This window comes from Berghia stephanieae, chromosome 10 (assembly GCF_034508935.2).
Source record: "Berghia stephanieae isolate SIO BIC M18660-M18661 chromosome 10, UCSD_Bste_1.3, whole genome shotgun sequence".
NCBI lineage: Eukaryota > Metazoa > Mollusca > Gastropoda > Nudibranchia > Aeolidiidae > Berghia > Berghia stephanieae.
In genome coordinates, this window is record NC_088369.1 from 3,601,014 (window position 1) to 3,622,813 (window position 21,800).

At 37.0% G+C, this 21,800-nt stretch overlaps 1 protein-coding gene across 1 annotated transcript in view; it reads right to left on the reverse strand.

The window, feature by feature from the left end:
* Window positions 1–14,277, reverse strand: part of LOC144955981 (protein sneaky-like) — an 89,190-nt gene extending 74,913 nt beyond the window's left edge. The window contains exons 1-5 of the mRNA XM_078886244.1: window positions 13,579–14,277; window positions 10,701–10,832; window positions 6,371–6,551; window positions 3,735–3,800; window positions 1–44 (exon numbers count right to left, since the gene is read on the reverse strand). The exon at window positions 1–44 is cut by the window's left edge and continues 51 nt beyond it. Of these exons, the coding sequence (XP_078742370.1) occupies window positions 1–44; window positions 3,735–3,800; window positions 6,371–6,551; window positions 10,701–10,832; window positions 13,579–14,277 (1,122 nt within the window). The remainder of the gene's footprint in view (window positions 45–3,734; window positions 3,801–6,370; window positions 6,552–10,700; window positions 10,833–13,578) is intronic.
* Between the last annotated feature and the right edge of the window lie 7,523 nt (window positions 14,278–21,800).

Here is a 21,800-nt window from a genome sequence, read left to right on the forward strand (position 1 = left end):
TTTCGATTCTAGCTTCCGCATTTTCTCACGGCATCTCTTTACGCCTGGGGGGGGGGGGGGGGAGTCGGATTAAACAAACAAACAATATATATATTGCATCAGTCTGTTAGTGATACGATAGAGATAATATTATAAACTTAAAAATTATTTTGATTTTGGTGAAAAGATTTTATTTTTTCTGATTTAAGTGAAGTCCAATTCTTAAGTTGCTTTATGTTCTTACAACCATCGTATTTAGCTTTTCTTGTATGTTTTAAACTTCTTTTTTCTTCTTTTCTTCATATGTCTTCTTAGTTCTCTTTTTCTTACTTTCTTCTATCTATTCTAATTTCTATTTTCCTCTTCTCACTATCATTCTTTTCCTTATTTCTTCTTACTATTTCTTCTTATTTATCCTATTGATTCTTTTCATCAATTTTCATTCTTTTTTTCTCACTTCTTCTTTCTTCTATTTCTATTGTCTTCTTCTTCTCTCTTATGTCACTTCTATTATTTTCTTCTATCTGGTCTCATTCTTCATTCTATTCTTTTTCTTTTCCAATTTTCTATCTTTTTCTTCTTCCTCTCTATCTTTCTCAAATGTATCAACACATAATTAAAATTTTCATCTATTTCTTTTACTACTTAATGACAATAGAATAAACTCAAACTAGTAATTACAATATTTACTAGAAAAACTCCAACGCACTTACTATACTACTACTACTACTATACTACAACTACTATACTACTACTACTACTACTACTACTTACTACTACTACTAACTACTACTACTATACTACTCACTACTTACTACTACTACTACATAACTACTACTACTACTATACTATACTACTATACTACTACTACTACTACTACTACTACTACTACTACTACTACTACTATTACTACTACTACTATACTACTACTACTACTACTAACTACTACATACTACTACTACTACTACTACTACTACTACTAACTACTTATATACTACTACATCTACAACTATTAATATTACTACTACTACTACTACACTACTACTACTACTACTACTAACTTACTATACTACTCTAACACTACTACTACACATTATATACTACCACGTACTACTACTACTCTACTACTACTACTACTACTACTACTACTACACACTACTCACACACTACACACACTACTACTACTACTACTACTACTACTACTACTACTACTACATCTACAACTATTAATATTACTACTACTACATCTACAACTATTAATATTACTATACTACTACTACTACTACTACTACTACTACTACTACTACTACTACTACTACTACTACTACTACTACTACAGCTACGACTATTAATATTACTACAACTACTACTACTACTACTACTACTACTACACTACTACTACTCTACTACACCTACTACTACCACCACCACCACACCACCCACACCACCACACACCACCACACTATACTACTACTACTACTACTACTACTACTACTACTACTACGACTACTACTATTACTACTACGACTACTACTAACTACTACTACTACTACTACTAACTACTACTACTACTACTACGACTATTAATATTACTACAACAACAACAACAACAACTACTACTACTACTACTACTACTACTACTACTACTACCACCACCAGCACCCAATACTTCTACTACAAATTCTCTTTCTTATTCTTTAAACTTTTCTTTTACTGCCTATTTTCTTTCTTTTTTTCCACCTTCTTATGTATTGCCCAATTCCACTTCCTGGGACATTTTGTAAGATTTAATAGCTTTGAGCCGATGGCCTGCCTAAACCTTTACTGATTATGGTCCATATGTTCAAGGTTTCATCGATGGTAATGAAAATCGGTCAAGAAAGAAGTCGTACAAATCTATACATTATTATTGTTGTTGGTGGTGTTGTTCATTATAATAATAATAATAATAATGATGATGATAATAATAATAATGATATTGATGATGATGATGATGCTGATGATGATGATGATGATGATAATAATAATAATAATAATAATAAAAATAATAATAATAATAATAATAATAATAATAAAATAATAAATAATTGATGATATATTGATGATGATAATAATAATATTGATGGTGATGATGATGGTGATAATATAATAATAATAATAATAATAATAATAATAATAATAATAATAATAATAATAAAGATAATAATAATAATAATAATAATAATAATAATAATAATAATAATAATAATAATAATAATAATAATAAAAATAATAATGATAATAATGATATTAATAATAATGATAATAATAATAACAATAATAAAAATGATAATAATATCTAAAATACTGTGAACACTTTTCACAAAGTGGGTCACTTTGAGCACATTTTGTAATGTGACCCATGACCCCGAACACATGGAAAGATCCTGATTTAACATGTTTGTAATGGACACATTTTTTTTTTTGTTTTGAATTGGTTTGAGAGTATTTCCATTAAAACAATGATATGAGCCCATAACGATGGGACAGAGAAGGTGTGACGTCATACCTTCTACTCTTCCGGTTCCAAAATCCTTGAAAGTTTGTTTGTTAACAGATTAAGCACTAATGATGAATAGGTTACATAGTATTGGAATCATAAAGTGGCGTTACTATAATTTTAGTAGCAGAAAAGTAAAGTCAGATTCTTATGATTATTATGAAAAAGAGCGAGTTCGACTAAATTAAGCTAAGACTATTCAACTCAAACGTGAAGTCTGTCCTACTGTATTGATGTGAAAAAACTTGGAACGCATCACAGGCATTTTATAAGGAGGGTACAGATTTTCGTAAACAGGTGCATGCGTAAGCTACTCAGAATAAAAGGATGGATAGAATAAAAAATGATGAAGTATGGAAAAGAACACAGCAGAAACCAGTGGGAGAGGAAATAGGAAGAAGACGATGGAGGTGGATTGGACACACGTTTAGAAAGAATGACTCAACTATAACAAAGAAAGTATTGAACTGGAACCCTCAGGGCAGAAGATCAAGGGGAAGGCCACGAGGAACATGGAGAAGAATTAAAGAAGCTGATATACAGAGAAGTGGTAAGACATGGAATGAGATAAAAAAAAGTTAGCTCAGGATAGAGAAGGATGGAAACTGTTTGTGACCAATACCCTGATCCAGGGTGAAAAAGGCAATGGTGATGATGATGATGATGAAAAGAGCGAGGATCGACGATCTTTATTGACAACCAGACAAGATTACGGCTATGTGGTCTTGTGATATGACATTCACTTTCGTATCGGAAGGTCCTGGGTTCGAGTCTCGCACGGCGCATAGTTAAGTCCTCGGAGAACGCTCTTTACTCACATTCTGTCACCGTACTCAAAGTGTAAAATGAGTACCTGGCCGTTGACAATGTTGCCTCTGTCAGAAAAAAATGTAATATCACCTAACAGGCGTCAAGTCCCGTCCTAAATTTTAAATGTTACTGTTGACCTGAGACCCCTTGTAAAGCGCTTTGAGCACGTTTAGTGGATATTGCGCTGTCTAAAAGCTCAATCTACATTGACGACCAGACTAGATGCCTTCACCCTAAAACTAGAAGATCAAATTACACAAGGTATGTATCCAGTCCTTCAAGATGTGCGGTTTTACACATCCAATGAAATTGGAACCATTATTTTGACATCATACATTTTATTTCTCTAATGGGGTTATCAGACCTGCATATAAGAACACGTCGGTTACGGGGCTAAGTTATGTACCTTTACTGTAGGTGTCCTGGCATCGGAGATCCAGTTTCTTTTCCCATTGCTTTTCTACTCTGTCAGCTAATAAAAAAGAATATAATATAATATATATATATATATATATATATATATATATATATATATATAAATATATATATATATATTTTATATATATATATATGTATATATACATATATAGACAAGAACACATACACACACATGTATATATATATATATATATATACATATATATATTATATATATATATATATATATATAAGTGGCCAAGTGGTTAAGGCATTGCACTGTGACCCGGGTTCGAGCCCCGTTTCAGGCAATTTCGTTCTTTTCCTTGAGCAAGATGATTAACCCCCAATTTGCTCACTTGGACAACACGGGTGATTCCTGTTGACATCAGACATCTTGTTTGATGAGTTATCTACATTTCTTTGTGGAATGGAGAAAGATAAAGGGAGTAAATCTGACTCATGAATGACCAACACAACACAAACGACGTTTCAGCCCTTGGCCTTTATCAAGTAAACACAGAATAATGATTTCATCAGACATGTTCTACCTACTCAACACAGAACTTGCTTTTTTTACACTTCGTGGAATGCCTTGGCGACGATATCTTATGATGTCGTGGAGGAAAGGGCATAACTATATATATATATATATATATATATATATATATATATATATATATATATATATATATATATATATATATATATATGTATATATATATGTTAATATATTTATAGTATAATATATATATATATATAGTATGTATATATATATATATATATATATACATATATAAATATACATATATATAAGACCTCAAGCTCAAGTTTTATATACTTTTGTTTATAAAATATATATATATATATATATATATATATGTATATACATATATATATATATATATATATAATATATATATATATAATATATATAATATACAAAAGTATATAAAACTTGAGCTTTAGGTCTTATAAAGCGCAACACCCACTAAACTTGCCTGTAAGGCGATATTACTTTTTTTTTCAGACAGAGACAACGCTGTTAACGGTCATGTACTCATTTTACACCTGAGTACGGTGAGAGAATTTGAGTAGAGAGCCTTTTTTTCCCAAGGACTCACCTATGCGCTGATCGAGGCTCGAACCCGGGACCTTCCGATCCGAAAGCGAATGGCATACCACAAGACCACATTGCCGCACGATTGGGACTCGAACCTTCAACCAACACATTATTGCGGCGATGAGGATTCGAACCGACGACCCGCCTGTTACGGCAATTCCGCCTGGCCACGAGAGGGATTACCCTAAATTCAACGCTATTCACCACACCATTTCATGTTCTTAAATCTCTCATTACAGATCATAAATTCATGATTTCTCCAGACATGTCCTACCTACTCAACACAGAACTTGCACAGAACTTGCACAGAACTTGCATAGAACTTGCACAGAACTTACACAGAACTTGCTTTTTTTACACTCAAATTCATTATAAATAAATAAAAATAAATAAAATTCCCTTGATTCACCCCCAAGGGAAAATTTGTCTTTAGGGACTATTCCAAGGGAAGACTGGAATGACCCAGGCGTCAGCCGCAGAGCAGCGCCGCAAAGTGAGCCAGGCAGGGCGAGATGACTTGCTCATCACCACAAAACGCAGGGGCGGGTGATTGAACTCGGTACCTTTCGGGTAGGAAGCAAAGACCGTACCACTTAGCCACGCTGTCCCATTAGAAATACGTACACATTAGATTTACATATTTTTAGCAGAATAAAACAAAAGATTTTTAATAAAATGTTGTAATATACAAAACAAATCTGAATAAGAAACATGTTCATTGTATCGTAACAATAAATGTGACGATTTTCCTGTAGTTGGGTAGAAGAGGGTTAACACTCTCCTTACCAATAACCACAGGAAAATCGTCACATTCGTTACGATACAATCAACATTTTTCTTATTCAAATTTCTTATGTCAATCATAAAATTTAAAGAAAATGTGTTGTAGGGCATGCTTTGTTAAACAAATTGTGTATGGCAAGAACCTTGCTGCTATTATGTCTGAGTGATAAAAAATCTATTTTTTTTTGTGCTAGTCGTGCGGATATGTGGTCTAGTGGTATGACACTCGCTTTCGGATCGGAAGGTCCTGGGTTCGAGCCTTGCTCGGCGCATAGTTGAGTCCTTGGACAAGGCTCTTTACTCACATTCTCTCACCGTACTCAGGTGTAAAATGAGTACCTGGCCGTTAACAACGTTGTCCCTGTACCAAAAAATTGTAATATCGCCTGACCGGCGTCATGTATCGTCCTACATGTTATGTGTTGCTGTTGGCCAGGGACCCGATCTAAAGCACTTTGAGCACGTTTAGTGGATATTGCGCTATATAAAAGCTTAAGTTTTTTGTTGCTGTTTTTTTTTTTTTGGGTGTGATGTTTTGGGGAAAATTCTGAAAATGGCTGGTTAAGGAGAGGGTTAAGAAACTTGTTCATTGTATCGTAACAATAAATTTGACGATTTTCCTGTAGTTGTTAAGAGGAGGGTTAAGTTAACTGGATAATACTAATAATATATTTAATAGCTTTTCTTTGTAGCACGTTCTTCTTACACGTTGCACTCACCCCTGTTTCGAATATTGTCGTCCCTGGCGTGCTTTTTCTCCACTCTCTCCACGGTCTTCCCTCGTGACTTGGTCAATTTCTCCACGTGCTTTATCTCCTGCTCCATCTCCTCTTCTTCTTTCGCATTTTTTCCGATTTCTCTCCTCAGAGGGGCAAAGGCCTTTTCAACCAATCTCGATACCTGATATTTTTTTTTTAATAATAGAAATAAAGTAGAATGTTTGTTCTATAGATAGATTAAAGATGACGTCACTCAGGTCTTTATTATTGTTTTTTGCCATCCGCGTTTATGAGTAATGCTCACTGAAATGTATTAACCCAACTATAAACGTTCATGGATACACTCAGTTTTGTGTGTTGGTCCGTTATACTTCCGGATGGCAATGTTATAAGCTTCTTAGCCAAGCGCATACTATCTATAGATAGTATGTGCTTGGCTTAGGGGTTCACAACATTGCCATCCGGAAGTATAACGAAGCAACACACAAAACTGTGTGTAACCATAATCGTTTATAGTCAGGTTAATACAGTTTAGTGAGAATTACTCATAAACGCGGATGGCAAAAAACAATAACAAAGACCAGAGTGACGTCAACTTCATTCTACCTATGGGTAGTGATATGCACGTTGACAAAACAACTGATTGAGAATAAAAGCTCTTAACTTCATTATCGGCTATGTCGTGGTATGCCATTCGCTTTTGGATCGGAAGGTCCTGGGTTCGAGCCTCGCTCGGCGCATAGTTGAGTCCTTTGGAAAAGGCTCTTTAATCACTCTCACCGTACTCAGGTGTAAAATGAGTACCTGGCCGTTAAAAGCATTGTCATGTCCCATCCTACATGTTAAATGTTGCTGTTGGCCAAGGACTTGACTAGTGGATATTGCTCTATATAAAAGCCCAAAAGCTCAAATTATCTAATTTCTAAATTCATTTTTTATTTCGGGTCCAAATTCTATTCATCCCGATAGGGGACCAGGAAAAGAACAAAAAATCGGTCCCGGGTGCAGTCGAGATTCTGTTCTTAACCCCCCCCCCCTCCCACCACCACCCACCCTGTTCACCCAGCAGTAAATGGGTAGCTGGGACTGTTAGATTTAGATAAAGTTACTTTGCAATTAACCAACGTCCTATCCAAAGGATAGAAAGTAATTGCTATTCTCGGTCTCACGCGATAGAAACTGGGATAAACTCCGATTCCGTGGGCTCTATTGGTCTGAAGGATACCTTTAAAAAAAATTAATCTCAGCACAAAATCTTTTATAGACGGTGGCACGCAATAATATACGACCATCCGTTCCTGTTTGTTTCTAAACATTAACCCATCCCGACTCGATAACGTATCGGGGGGGGGGGGGGGGTCGATAACATTTTTAAATTTTGAAGAAAAGAAAACAAACAAAACAAAAAAACAAAAAAAACAAAAAACAACATTAAAAATAAAAGAAAGCAAAAAAAAAAAAAAACAAAAAAAAAAAAAACAAAAAAAAAAAAACAAAGCAAAAAAAGCAAAGCAAAAACAAAACCCAAAAAAAAAAAAAAACAAAACCCAAAAAAAAAAAAAAACAAAACCCAAAAAACAGACAACAACAAAAACATGCAACAAAAAAAAAATTTTTTAAATTAATTTTAAAAAAAAAAATCCCCCCCCCCAAAAAAAAAACAAACAAACAAAAAAAAAAAAAAAAGAAAAAAAAAAGGAAAAGACAAACAAGAAAACAACCTTTTATCACGGCCGCTCAAATAATACACAAATTTATACAAGTACCAAGATAGATTATTATTCTGATTTTCCAACCCAGTTTTTCCTAAGTACCGTGAGAACGAAAGCATGAAATTGAGATGAAATACGTTTTTAAAACAATATTAATCGGATACTCGTTTGAAGTTCGAATATGGGTGAAATGGAAAAAGATGTTCCATTAGGAGTATTTCTCAGCTATGGTTTTATTTGTATTTGCACTGACAGAAAATGGAAAGAAAGATTCACATTTGAGTTATTTCCAGAAACCCTGTCAGTACACAATTATTATTATTATTATTATTATTATTATTATTATTATTATTATTATTATTATTATTATTATTATTATTATTATTATTATTATTAGTATTATTATTATTATTATTATTATTATTATTATTATTATTATCATTATTATTATTATTGTATATTTTCGTAGAGACATGTTCCTTTTATAGATGTAAAAATAAACATCCCTCGGTTGAAGACAGATTCCAAACACATCCCAAATTAATCATCTCGTAGGATCTCAACTGTTCAACTTCCAATAACAAAAATGGCTTGATACAATTCGTATGAGAATATTATGCGTGTGCGTGTGCGGGTGTATATATGTATATATGCGTGTGTGTGTGTGTGTGTGTGTGTGTGTGTGTGATTGTGGGAGTCTGTGTATTTGTAAAGCTAATTGTAAAATGTTATAATTCTGGTCAATTTAACTTTGAATTATCTTTTCGATATGCGGTTCATACTTACATAATAGTCTCTATCAATTTGAGACTCCATATCAATAATATTAAAATCTCCATTTACATTATGCCTTATTTGTCCCAGTAAAGAAATCCATCATTGGTGATATCACTATTTACCCTCCCCAGTAGAAACCCGTCCTTTGTGAGATCACTACTTACCCTCCCCAGTAGAAACCCGTCCTTTGTGAGATCACTACTTACCCTCCCCAGTAGAAACCCGTCCTTTGTGAGATCACTACTTACCCTCCCCAGTAGAAACCCGTCCTTTGTGAGATCACCACTTACCCTCCCCAGTAAAAACCCGTCCTTTGTGAGATCACCACTTACCCTCCCCACTAGAAAACCGTCCTTTGTGAGATCACCACTTACCCGGCCCAGTAGAAACCCGTCCTTTGTGAGATCACCACTTACCCGTCCCAGTAGAAACCCGTCCTTTGTGAGATCACCACTTACCCGGCCCAGTAGAAACCCGTCCTTTGTGAGATCACCACTTACCCGGCCCAGTAGAAACCCGTCCTTTGTGAGATCACCACTTACCCTCCCCAGTAGAAACCTGTCGTTTGTGAGATGACTACTTACCCTCCCCAGTAGAAACCCGTCCTTTGTGAGATCACTACTTACCTTCCCCAGTAGAAACCCGTCCTTTGTGAGATCACTACTTACCCTCCCCAGTAGAAACCTGTCCTTTGTGAGATCACCACTTACACTCCCCAGTAGAAACCCGTCCTTTGTGAGATCACCACTTACTCCCCAGTAGAAACCTGTCCTTTGTGAGATCACCACTTGCCCTCCCCAGTAGAAACCCGTCCTTTGTGAGATCACCACTTACCCGCCCCAGTAGAAACCCGTCCTTTGTGAGATCACCACTTACCCGGTCCAGTAGAAACCCGTCCTTTGTGAGATCACCACTTACACTCCCCAGTAGAAACACGTAGTACCTGGTGAGATCACTACCCGGCCCAGTAGAAACCCGTCCTTTGTGAGATCACCACTTACAATCCCCAGTAGAAACCCGTCCTTTGTGAGATCACCACTTACCCGCCCCAGTAGAAACCCGTCCTTTGTGAGATCACCACTTACCCGGCCCAGTAGAAACCCGTCCTTTGTGAGATCACCACTTACACTCCCCAGTAGAAACCCGTCCTTTGTGAGATCACCACTTACCCTCCCCAGTAGAAACCCGTCCTTTGTGAGATCACTACTTACCCTCCCCTTTAGAAACCCGTCCTTTGTGAGATCACCAATTACACTCCCCAGTAGAAACCCGTCCTTTGTGAGATCACCACTTACCCGGCCCAGTAGAAACCCGTCCTTTGTGAGATCACCACTTACACTCCCCAGTAGAAACCCGTCCTTTGTGAGATCACCACTTACCCTCCCCAGTAGAAACCCGTCCTTTGTGAGATCACCACTTACCCTCCCCATTAGAAACCCGTCCTTTGTGAGATCACCACTTACCCGGCCCAGTAGAAACCCGTCCTTTGTGAGATCACTACTTACCCTCCCCATTAGAAACCCGTCCTTTGTGAGATCACCACTTACCCGGCCCAGTAGAAACCCGTCCTTTGTGAGATCACCACTTACCCGGCCCAGTAGAAACCCGTCCTTTGTGAGATCACTACTTACCCTCCCCAGTAGAAACCCGTCCTTTGTGAGATCACCACTTGCCCTCCCCAGTAGAAACCCGTCCTTTGTGAGATCACCACTTACCCGGCCCAGTAGAAACCCGTCCTTTGTGAGATCACCACTTACCCTGCCCAGTAGAAACCCGTCCTTTGTGAGATCACCACTTACCCAGCCCAGTAGAAACACGTACCTGGTGAGATCACCACTTACCCTCCCCAGTAGAAATCCGTCCTTTGTGAGATCACCCAAAGCTCCTTCAACTGGGTGTAGACGAAGCTTCCACTTCTCTCTGCTGTGATTGGATAATAATTCGGATGTACAGCTCAGAGACCGGACGACTTCCTGTGTGATACAACATCATCAAAGTGACAAGTCAGGAGCAGGTATAACATGCGGCTATGTGATCTAGTGGTATGACACTCGCTTTCGGGTCGGAAGGTTCGAGCCTCGCTCGGCGAATTTTTGAGTCCTTGGAGAAGGCTCTTCACTCACATTCTCTCACCATACTCAGGTGTAAAATGAGTACCTGGCCATTAACAGCGTTGTCTCTGTTCGAAAAAATGGTAATATCGCCTAAAAGGCGTCATGTACCATCCTACATGTTAAATGTCGCTATTGACCGTCGTAAAGCGCCTTGAGCACGTTTAGTGGATATTGCGCTACATAAAAAAACGCACACAAAAAAGCTCTATCATATAAAGGTCTGAAAACGTGAGTATAAAACAATACCGAACGAAGCAAGGAAAAAATATACAAGAAAAATACAACCCATCCGAAAAAAAACAGCCTTCATTGACTGGGGATCGAACCTCAGACCTCTTGATTACCGGCAAGACGTGCTACCTTCTTCTTCTTCAGTCCTCATCCCACAGTGGGTATGGACCGCCGATGAAACCTTTCCATCCTCTTCTGTCGTGACCACCAGGCTTTCCATCTCATGCCACCAGCACATCCCAGACCCCCCCAGCTCTACCAGAAGAAGGTCTCTCCTCCAGGTTTACCTTGGTCTTCCTTTTCCCCTCTTTCCGGATGGATTCCACTATTTTCCTCAAAGTTTGTGACTTGCTACCATTCCACCGGTTAGGCGGAGTTGTTGGACCAGTAAGGTCGCGGGTTCGGCCCCCATCGTAGCGGAATTTTTATTCTCTGTCTATTGTCTTCTGTTGTGAAACATGGACGCTTGACAAAGAATGTACGAGGAGGTTAGAGGCATTTGAGATGTGGGTATATAGAAGAATATTGAGGCTATCATGGAAAGACGGGTATACGAACGAGGAAGTGTTGGAGAAGGTGAGAACGGGAAGAATATTGATCGATACCATCAGAAAGAGGCAGTTACGGATTCTGGGACTTGTGTGGAGAAGAGACGGAATAGAAAAGTTGGTAACATCTGGGATGATCGCAGAAAAGAGAGCGAGAGGAAGACAAAGAATAACATATCTAAATAACCTAAGAATGGCCAAAAGTGATTTTAAAAGCAACACAGATTCCATGCGAACCGCAGAGGATCGTGATTCGTGGAGACAGCTGACCGGCAACGTGTTCAAGAGCACAAGCCACGATGGATGATGGTTGTCTTCTGACACTTTCTACTTACTCCATTTCTTGCTACCACCATTACGCCACAAAGGTTAAGGGGCGGTTTGGGTCAAATTATTAGGAAAATCCTTCAAAAAATTGATTTTGAGATTTTGGTGGAAAACGACTTTTTTTTTATTATCTTAAATAATGCTATTCTTGAAGTAGACTATGAAGGCACGAAAAACACAGTTGAAAAGGGTACAGGTAGTAAGAAAAGTGTGAAAAAACGGAAAGCTATTTTGCTATTAATTTTCTCTATATGCCTTTTTTCTAAGGGTATGGGATACTGTGTCAAACGTTTCTCAGAATCTATTCAATGAAATTGTCTTAAAATTTTCACAGGTATCACAGAGATAATTGTATTATGTCGCCATATATATATATATATATATATATATATATATATATATATATATATATATATATATTTATATATATAATATTATAAATATATATATATATCATTTTTAAAAAAAATTTTTTTTTTAGATATGTGTATTTTGAATTATAATCCAAATTATGAATTTTTAACATTCATTTTGTCATAACATTTTAACTCTCAACTTTGTAATATTCTAATAAGAATTCCATAAGCTAAAACCGTAAAATCTCTCTATGGCGACACACTATGGTACAATGTTGACAAGAGGAAAGAAGATGGAGGTCATTCCTTCATTAGTTTTTGTGGAACGTTTGCAAGAACATTGTTATATTTTTTATGCCAGACCCCCCAATTAGGTCGCAAAATGGTTAATAACACAGATAATTTATATTTTTCAACAAAAATGTTGTTTTTTAAACCTATAATGACGATAAAGAATGATTAATAATAATAATAATAATAATAATAATAATAATAATAATAATAATAATAGATCCTTATTGTCCATAAACATGGCAATTTGTCATGTAGTTACACTTGTTATAACGTTAAATGATAACTATAACATTGAACAGATATTTCACTCCTACTTATTTTCTCTCTCTCTCTCTCTCTCTCTCTCTCTATCTATCTATCTCTCTCTCTCTCTCTCTCTCTCTATCGCGCTTTCTTTGTCTGGTACTGTTTTATACACAATTTTACAGCGCTCTATCTGACATCATCATTAGTACTCATTGCTATGTTTTGTGGTAATGATTAATAATATCGAGGTTCCGGCGTATATAATAAGATAGTTAAGACAACGCAAAAACTTGTCGTTTATAATAATGAGCATAATGGTAATGTTAATAATAATAATGATGATGATGATGATGATGATGATGATGATGATGATGATGATGATGATGTTGTTGATGATGATGATGATGATGATGATGATGATGATGATGATGATGATGATGATGATGATGATGATGATGATGATGATGATATTCACTGCGATTCGACAAGTTTTATTTATCTCTGCGGAATGAGTGGAAATTGCGCTTTATATAAATCTTTATATTTGTATTGATTATTTAATTTCGTGTCTACCAGAGGTAATAAAATTGTCGATTCACTTACTTTAGCATTGTCAACGATGTTCGTGATCGGCCCGCTGATCAAGTAGATAATGGCGAAGGCAGCGATGTAAGATCTTCCAGCCTTTCCCACAAAAGTCGGAATCACAAGACACAGAACACACCTCATCGTCACGCTCAGGGCAAAGGTCAAAGCTATGACTAACGCTAAGGCTCCACCAATCAGTACCTTTTTCGTCGGCTCCATCTTCATCTTCTGCCAAACGAGGTAGTAAAGAAGACCCGCAACGGCGATCCCTACGGGGAACCAGACCACGGCCTTCAGGAGTCTTTGCTCATCCGGGGAAGATTTCATGACTTTCTCAATCCAGTTGGGCTTTTTCTTAGGTCTTTTCTTTTTCCTTGAAACGCCACTGCTACTAGTATCTGAACTTGAACTACCACTACGACTACTACCACCGCTGCTGCTACTACCACTGCTACCGCTACTACCACTACCACCACCACTACTGCTGCTACTGCTACTACCACTACTACTACTACCACTACTACTACTACTGCTCTTTTTTTCCTCGCTGCCATCCACACTACTGCTATTTTTCGAGGAGTCTTTTCCATATTTCAATATCTCATCAAAGTCAACAATAGCCGCGTCATTCTTATAGGATTTAGATTCATGTCTGTTCTTTTTCAACTTATTGTTATTATTATTACCATCATTTTCATTATCGTTATTATGCATGAATCTAGAACTTTGACCAGTTTCTGCCTCGTCCCTTTCTCTACTCCTATTTTCGTCCGATGTCATTGAAACGATGTTAGTGTTTTTATTGATTTCGCAGTGCATTTTCGATGCACGAAGATCGTCACGACACTTCATTTTTTAAGAAATATCCATTAACAAGTTAACAGTCGTACTCTGGAAAAACACGAATTTCAAAATTTGGCCAGAAATCTCGTCCATCAAATATCGATCGATTTAAATGTCCTTCAACTCGGCAAAAACTCTTAAACCCGGGAGTTCTTGAAAGACCTCGCAAAGCCCCGTGTTTGAGAGATTTTACCAAGATGTGGGTCATTTAAATCAATCGATATTAATTGAAGACGAGTTTTCTGGCCAAATTTATAAACAGGTGTCTTCCCAGAGTACGGTAGTTAACTGGTTAAAAAGACAATTACAGATTTGTCAATCGATCGATGACACTCAATTAACTAATAATTCACGATCACAGTGGAATGAAATTATGTTTCCTGAAATAGCAGATTAACTCTCTCCTTACCTGCAATTAAAAAAAAAATGTCTACAAAGCCTCACACCGTAGCCAACGTGATCTTATATTTTGACACTAAAACCCAATACAGTTTGACGTCATTTTTAAGGTTTGTGCACAGTCTAGTGAGTTTGTCGTTAGTAAAGCTCAAGGAAACAAGTGCTTCCATTGGTTGAATTAGTGAATACAACTCACGATTTGTATTCTTTTGCACCCAAAAACTGGAATTTTGAAGTAATTTGTTAGTCATTGTCAGGCTATAAGTTAACAATGTCTTCTCTCACGCCCACCATAGCCATCGTTAAGTTATAGCCTGACACTGAAACCCCAAAAAAAGACTGGCATTTTGACGTCAGTATTTGGTTTTTGCACCGCCTAGTGAGTTGTCGTTAGTAGTGCTCATGGAAACAAGTGGTCCCATTTGGTTGAATTATTGAATACAACTCACGATTTGTTTTCTTTTGTAACCAAAGACTTGCATTTTGACGTCATTTTTTGGTCAGTGTCAGGCTATAAGTTAACGATGGCTAAGCTCGGACCCACAAGGACTTATATTTTGACGTCATTTTTTAGGTTTGTGCAGCGACTGGTGAGCTGTCGTTCGTTAGAAGTGCTCAAGGAATCAAGTGGTCCCATTGGTTGGATTATTGAATACAACTCACGATTTGTTTTCTTTTGTGGTCAAAGACTTGTCTTTTGACGTCGTGCTTTGGTCAGTGTCAGGCAAAAATGTTTACGATGGCTAAGGTCAAGGTCAGAGCCACACCAGCATATATAAAGACAACACATTTTAATTCTTGATATGAATATCACAATCAATTCACATGATCGACAAATATCAGCACACAAACGGATGTTGATATTTCTGTATTTATCTTACGTTTCCGTTCTAATCAAATTCTCCACGATTTATTATGACGTCATTGGTCACATTGCAAGATGTGCTCAAACTGACTTATATAATAAACAGTGTTCAGAGTTTTGAAATATAAAACATTCAACGTGCACTTATTTGCAGGTCTGATAACCCAATTCTTTTGGGCTCATTGTTGTAATGGAAATCTTTAAAAAAATAACGCAAAATATTGTTCATTACAACAATGTTAAACTAGGCCAATAAAGATGTTCGGATGTCAGACCTGCATAAATAGACACCCCGTCAACATCACATTAGAATGAACGAAGTTGACGTCACTTAGCTCTTTGTTGTCATTTTCAGACTGCCTATTAGTGATTAGTTCTCACTAAATTGTATCAATTTGACCATCAGCGTCAAAAGTTACACATAATTTTGCGTGTTGCCCTATGTATATAAATCTGGCTGGCGGATATTGTAGTAGTTTAGCTAAACGCATTGCATCTTCTTTCTTTTTCCAAATGACCATAATGATCTTCAGGACCTGCCCACTACTCAAAGAAATAAAGCCCACGATTTGTGAGCATTTATCGCAACAAATTGACACACTGAGGAGGGAATTGTAACGAAACACCTGACAATGCCATATTATCTTTTAATCGCCAGTGTTAAAATTGTGAGTGAAACTCAATAATATATAGATAGAATGAAGTTGACGTCACTAGGGTCTTTGTTATTGTTTTTTTTTTGCCATCCGCGTTTATGAGTAATTCTCACATAACTGTATTAACCAGACTATAAAGGTTAAAGGTTACAAACATATTTGTGTCTTGGTCCGTTATACTTCCGTATGGCAATGTTGTGAGCTTCGTAGCCAAGTGCATACTATCTTTATGGTGGCTGTTCCTTTATTTTTTTTTTTTTTTGCTCTCACGATTGGCAAGCACTTAAGACCGCTCTCCATCGATTCAAAGGCACTTAGATAACCTTACCTCTCGGACAGTCGTCAAAATAATAATAATAATAATAATAATAATAATAATAATAATAATAATAATAATAATAATAAGAAGAAGAAGAAGAAGAAGAAGAAGAAGAAGAAGAAGAAGAAGAAGAAGAAGAAGAAGAAATTGAGATTTATATAGCGCAATATCCACTAAATGTGCTCAAAGCGCTTTACAAGGGGTCCCTGGTCAACAGCAACATTTAACATGCAGGTCGGGACACGACGCCTGAGGCGATATTACAATTTTTCGGACAAAGACAACGCTGTTAACGGCCAGGTACTCATTTTACACCTGAGTACGGTGAGAGAATGTGAGTAAAGAGCCTTTTCCAAAGACTCAACTATGCGCCGAGGGCGAGGCTCGAAACCAGGACCTTCCGTTCCGAAAGCGAGTGTCATACCACTAGACCACATAGCCGCACAACGTAAAAAATGGCAGCGATTGGTAAACATAATAAACTTCACAGGCTCGCTTGTACTACCGCTTATAAAGAACCAACACAGAAAACCTTTATGATAAAGTAAACTTAAATGTTTATGATATGATCGCGAAAATTGTGTAATAAATAGGTACCCATTTGGCGGTGTATATGACGTGCGCTTGGCTATGAAACTCACAACATTGCCATCCGGAAATATAACGGACCAAGACATAAAACTATGTGTAACCTTGAACATTTATAGTCAGGGTGATGCAGTGTAGCGAGAATTACTCATAATAAACGCGGATGGCAAAAAGCAATAACAAAGACCTGAGCAACGTCATCTTTATCCTATCTATAGTCTGGGTGATGCAGTTTAGTGAGAATTACTCATCAACATGGATGGCAATCCCCCTCCTCCAAAAAAACAAAACAATAACAAAGACCTGAGCAACGTCATCTTTATCCTATCTATAGTCTGGGTGATGCAGTTTAGTGAGAATTACTCATCAACATGGATGGCAATCCCCCTCCTCCAAAAAAACAAAACAATGACAAAGACCTGAGCAACGTCAACTACGTAGTTGACGCCGCTCAGGTCTATATATATATATATATATTGAATCGTGTTTGATACAAATATGGTACGAAAAGTGCTCGACATGTAGTAATGGAGCGAATTATTATTTTTTACAAATATTTACCACAATGTTTGAGACAGTCTACATTAATGTTTCAGGCTTAATTTGCCATCGTCAGGACTGAGTTGTTTTGTTGACTGTTGTTGTTTCTTGAAGTGGTTCCGGTTTAGGAACGTGTCCACATCGGCGGAAATTCTTGTTAATTAACTTTAAACCGGAACCACTTCAAGAAACAACAACAGTCAACAAAACAACTCAGTCCTGACGATGGCAAATTAAGCCTGAAACATTAATGTAGACTGTCTCAAACATTGTGGTAAATATTTTAAAAAATAATATATATAATATATATATATATATATATATATATATATATATATATAATATATATATAGAGAGAGAGAGAGAGAGAGAGAGAGAGAGAGAGAGAGGTCGATTTAATTATATATAGATAGAATGCGCTTGGCCAAGGAATTCACAACATTGCCATCCGGAAGTATAACGGACCAACACACAAACTCTGTGTAACCATGAACTTTTATAGTCTGGTTAATACAGTTTAGTGAGAACAACTCACAAACGCGGATGGCAAAAACAATAACAAAGGCCTGAGTGACGTCATCTGCATACTATCTATAAACAACCAACGATGTTTGTCCGAGCACGTGAGAAGACGTGTCACAAATTCCATGTTTTTATTGGTCAAAAATCAACTGGTTAACAGTACAACCCGAGACTGAAATAAAAAGACAGGAAAATTCTAGAGTGCCAATGAAGTGAATGCGGTTGTCACAGATTATGTCCCTTAGTTGTAACCAACACAATGAATACTTTTATGAGGGCAGCACACAAGTAAACACTTTTGTAAAGCGCTCGATGATTTATAGATAGAACGAAGATGACGTCACTCGTGTCTTTGTTATTGAGTTTTTTTTTTTGCCATCCACACTTATGAGTAATTCTCACTTAACTGTATGAACCAGACTATAGACGTTCATGGTTACACGGAGTTTTGTTTGTTGGTCCATTATACTTCCGGATGGCAATGTTATGAGATTCTTACTATCTATGCGAGTGAACAAAACTCACAAAATCACACAAATCATTTAAAATACAAGCCTGACCACCGAGATACCAGTCACGTGTGGAGGGGTCATTGTCCTTTTACTTTGTCCACAAACTGACGTACTGAATTTGGTAGATAACGCATTCACTCAATAGGGTTTTAATCGCAGTCGAATCGCATCTATGGCAGACAACGTCAAGTCGGTAAACATCCTCTACCTCATAATGTTTACATGTAATATTTATTGATGCTAAAAATAGCCCCCATGCCCCCCCCCCCAAAAAAAAAAAAAACCCGAAGAAAAACAAAAAAACAAAACAAAAACAAAAACAAATAAAAAAGACTCACAACATACGTCAGTCGGATATTGATGTTGTGCGCTTGGTTAAAATGCTCACAACATTGCAATTCAGAAATATATCGGACAAGCGCACAAGACTTTGTATAACCTTGAACCCTGTATCGTCTGGTTAATGCACTTTAGTGAAAATTACTAATGGAAGGCAAAAAGCAATTACAAAGACCTGCGAAAAACGGACGTAAAACACAATGTATCAACTTGAACGTTTCTAGTCTTGTCAATGCAGTTTAGTGAGAATTACTCATGAAAAATGGATGTAAAAACCCCCCAATAACACAGACCTGAGTGACCTCAATACAGATAGAATGAAGTTAACGTCACTCGAGTCTTTGTTGTTGTTTTTTTTTGCCATCCGCGTTTATGAGTAATTCTCACTGAATTGTATTAACCAGATTATAAACGTTTCAGATTACACATAGTTTTGTGAGTTGGTCCGTTATACTTCCGGATGGCATTGTTGTGAGCTTCTTAGCCAAGCGCACACTATCAAAACCAAAACTCAAATCTATGTGTATAACCTTGAACGTTTAAACTCTTGAGTAATACAATTTAGTGAGAACTACTCATAAAAATGGCTGGCTAAAACAATCACAAAGATTGATTTCACGTCAACTTCGTTCCTTCTATAGATAGTTCGAAGATGACGTCACTCAGGTCTTTGTTATTGTTTTTTGCCATCCGCGTTTATGAGTAATGCTCACTGAACTGTATTAACCTGACTATAAACGTTCATGGTTACACACAGTTTTGTGTGTTGGTCCGTCATACTTCCGGATGGCAATGTTATGAGCTTCTTAGCCAAGTGCATACTATCTATACATAGTGCGAAGTTGACGTCACTCAAGTCTGTGTTATTGTTTTTTGCCATCCGCGTTTTTGAGTAATGTTAACCAAACTGTATTAAACTGACTATAATAAGTCATGGTTACACAGAGTTTTGTGTGTTGGTCAGTTATACTTCCGGATGGCAATGTTGTGAACTCCTTAGCCAAGCGCATACTATTTATACGGAAATGGCCCCGAAGTCTCATGTGTCAATATTTATTTAATGATTTGTATTTTGCTTTTGTACATACTATCTTTACTCAAATGAATGCTTACGGACTTGACCAAAAAAAAACCCCATATAGATAGCTCGAAGTTGACGTCACTCAGGTCTTTGTTTTTTTTTGTTTTTTGTTTTTTTTTGCCATCCGCGTTTATGAGTACTTCTCACTAAACTGTATTAACCCGACTATAAACGGTCATGGTTACACAAAGTTTTGTGTGTTGATCCGTTATACTTCCGGATGGCAATGTTGTGAACTACTTAGCCAAGCGCATACTATCTATACTGAAATGACCGTTTAGTGTTTCATGTGTCGGTATTTATTTAGTCTCGGTACAACTAATAGATAGAATGCGCTTGGCCAAGGAGTTCACAACATTGCCATCCGGAAGTATAACGGACCAACACACAAACTCTGTGTAACCATGAACATTTATAGTCTGGTTAATACAGTTTAGTGAGAACAACTCACAAACGCGGATGGCAAAAACAATAACAAAGGCCTGAGTGACGTCATCTTCATACTATCTATAGATAGTTCGAAGATGACGTCACTCAGGTCTTTGTTATTGTTTTTTGCCATCCGCGTTTATGAGTAATGCTCACTGAACTGTATTAACCAGACTATAAACGATCATGGTTACACAAAGTTTTGTGTGTTGATCCGTTATACTTCCGGATGGCAATGTTGTGAACTCCTTAGCCAAGCGCATACTATCTATACGGAAATGGCCCCTATGTTTCATGTGTCGATATTTATTTAGTCTGGGTACAACGAATAGGATCGGGTTACTTTCAGCACCAATTGGATTCAATAGTCTGATGTCACGTCGCCCAGCAACAGCGGCCATATTGGTTCTAAACAAAGAAAATCATTACTTTTTATTCTTCATGCTGGCTAGAACTTTTCATTCCCTTTTCATATTCCTTGTGATCATAATGTGTAAAAGTCAAAAACATGATCAAATTTATGTTTTTTTTCTCCTCTGGATACGCTTTTATGCTCGCCGGAGAAATATTTCATACGGGCGTCCGCCATTGTTTCGATAGTTTAGAGCCAGTGTTACTAAGTTACCATGCGTCATTAGTGACGTTACGACTATTGAAGAGTATTAAAGACGATGAGTCATCTTTCACTTCCTTCCTTGTGATCGTAGCCGTGTGTATAGATAGTTCGAAGATGATGTCACTCAGGTCTTTGTTATTGTTTTTTTGCCATCCGCGTTTATGAGTAATGCTCACTTAACTGTATTAACCCGACTATAAACGTTCATGGATACACACAGTTATGTGTGTTGGTCCGTTATACTTCCGGATGGCAATGTTATGAGCTTCTTAGACAAGCGCATACTATCTATACAGAATGTTTTTCAGCAAAATGAGCTGCAATATTATTTATGCCACCTTTATATAACCTATTCATTATTAGTATTCCAATGGACTCGTTACACACTACACTCTCCCAATGATTTAGGAACCAAAAGACTAGAGGGTTTGATGTCATGACTTTTCTTCCATATTGCTAACGTTGGTGGTGCTTTTTCACAAAATCTTATGAGCTAAAATTTTGACGACAATCACCCATTAGCAAAAT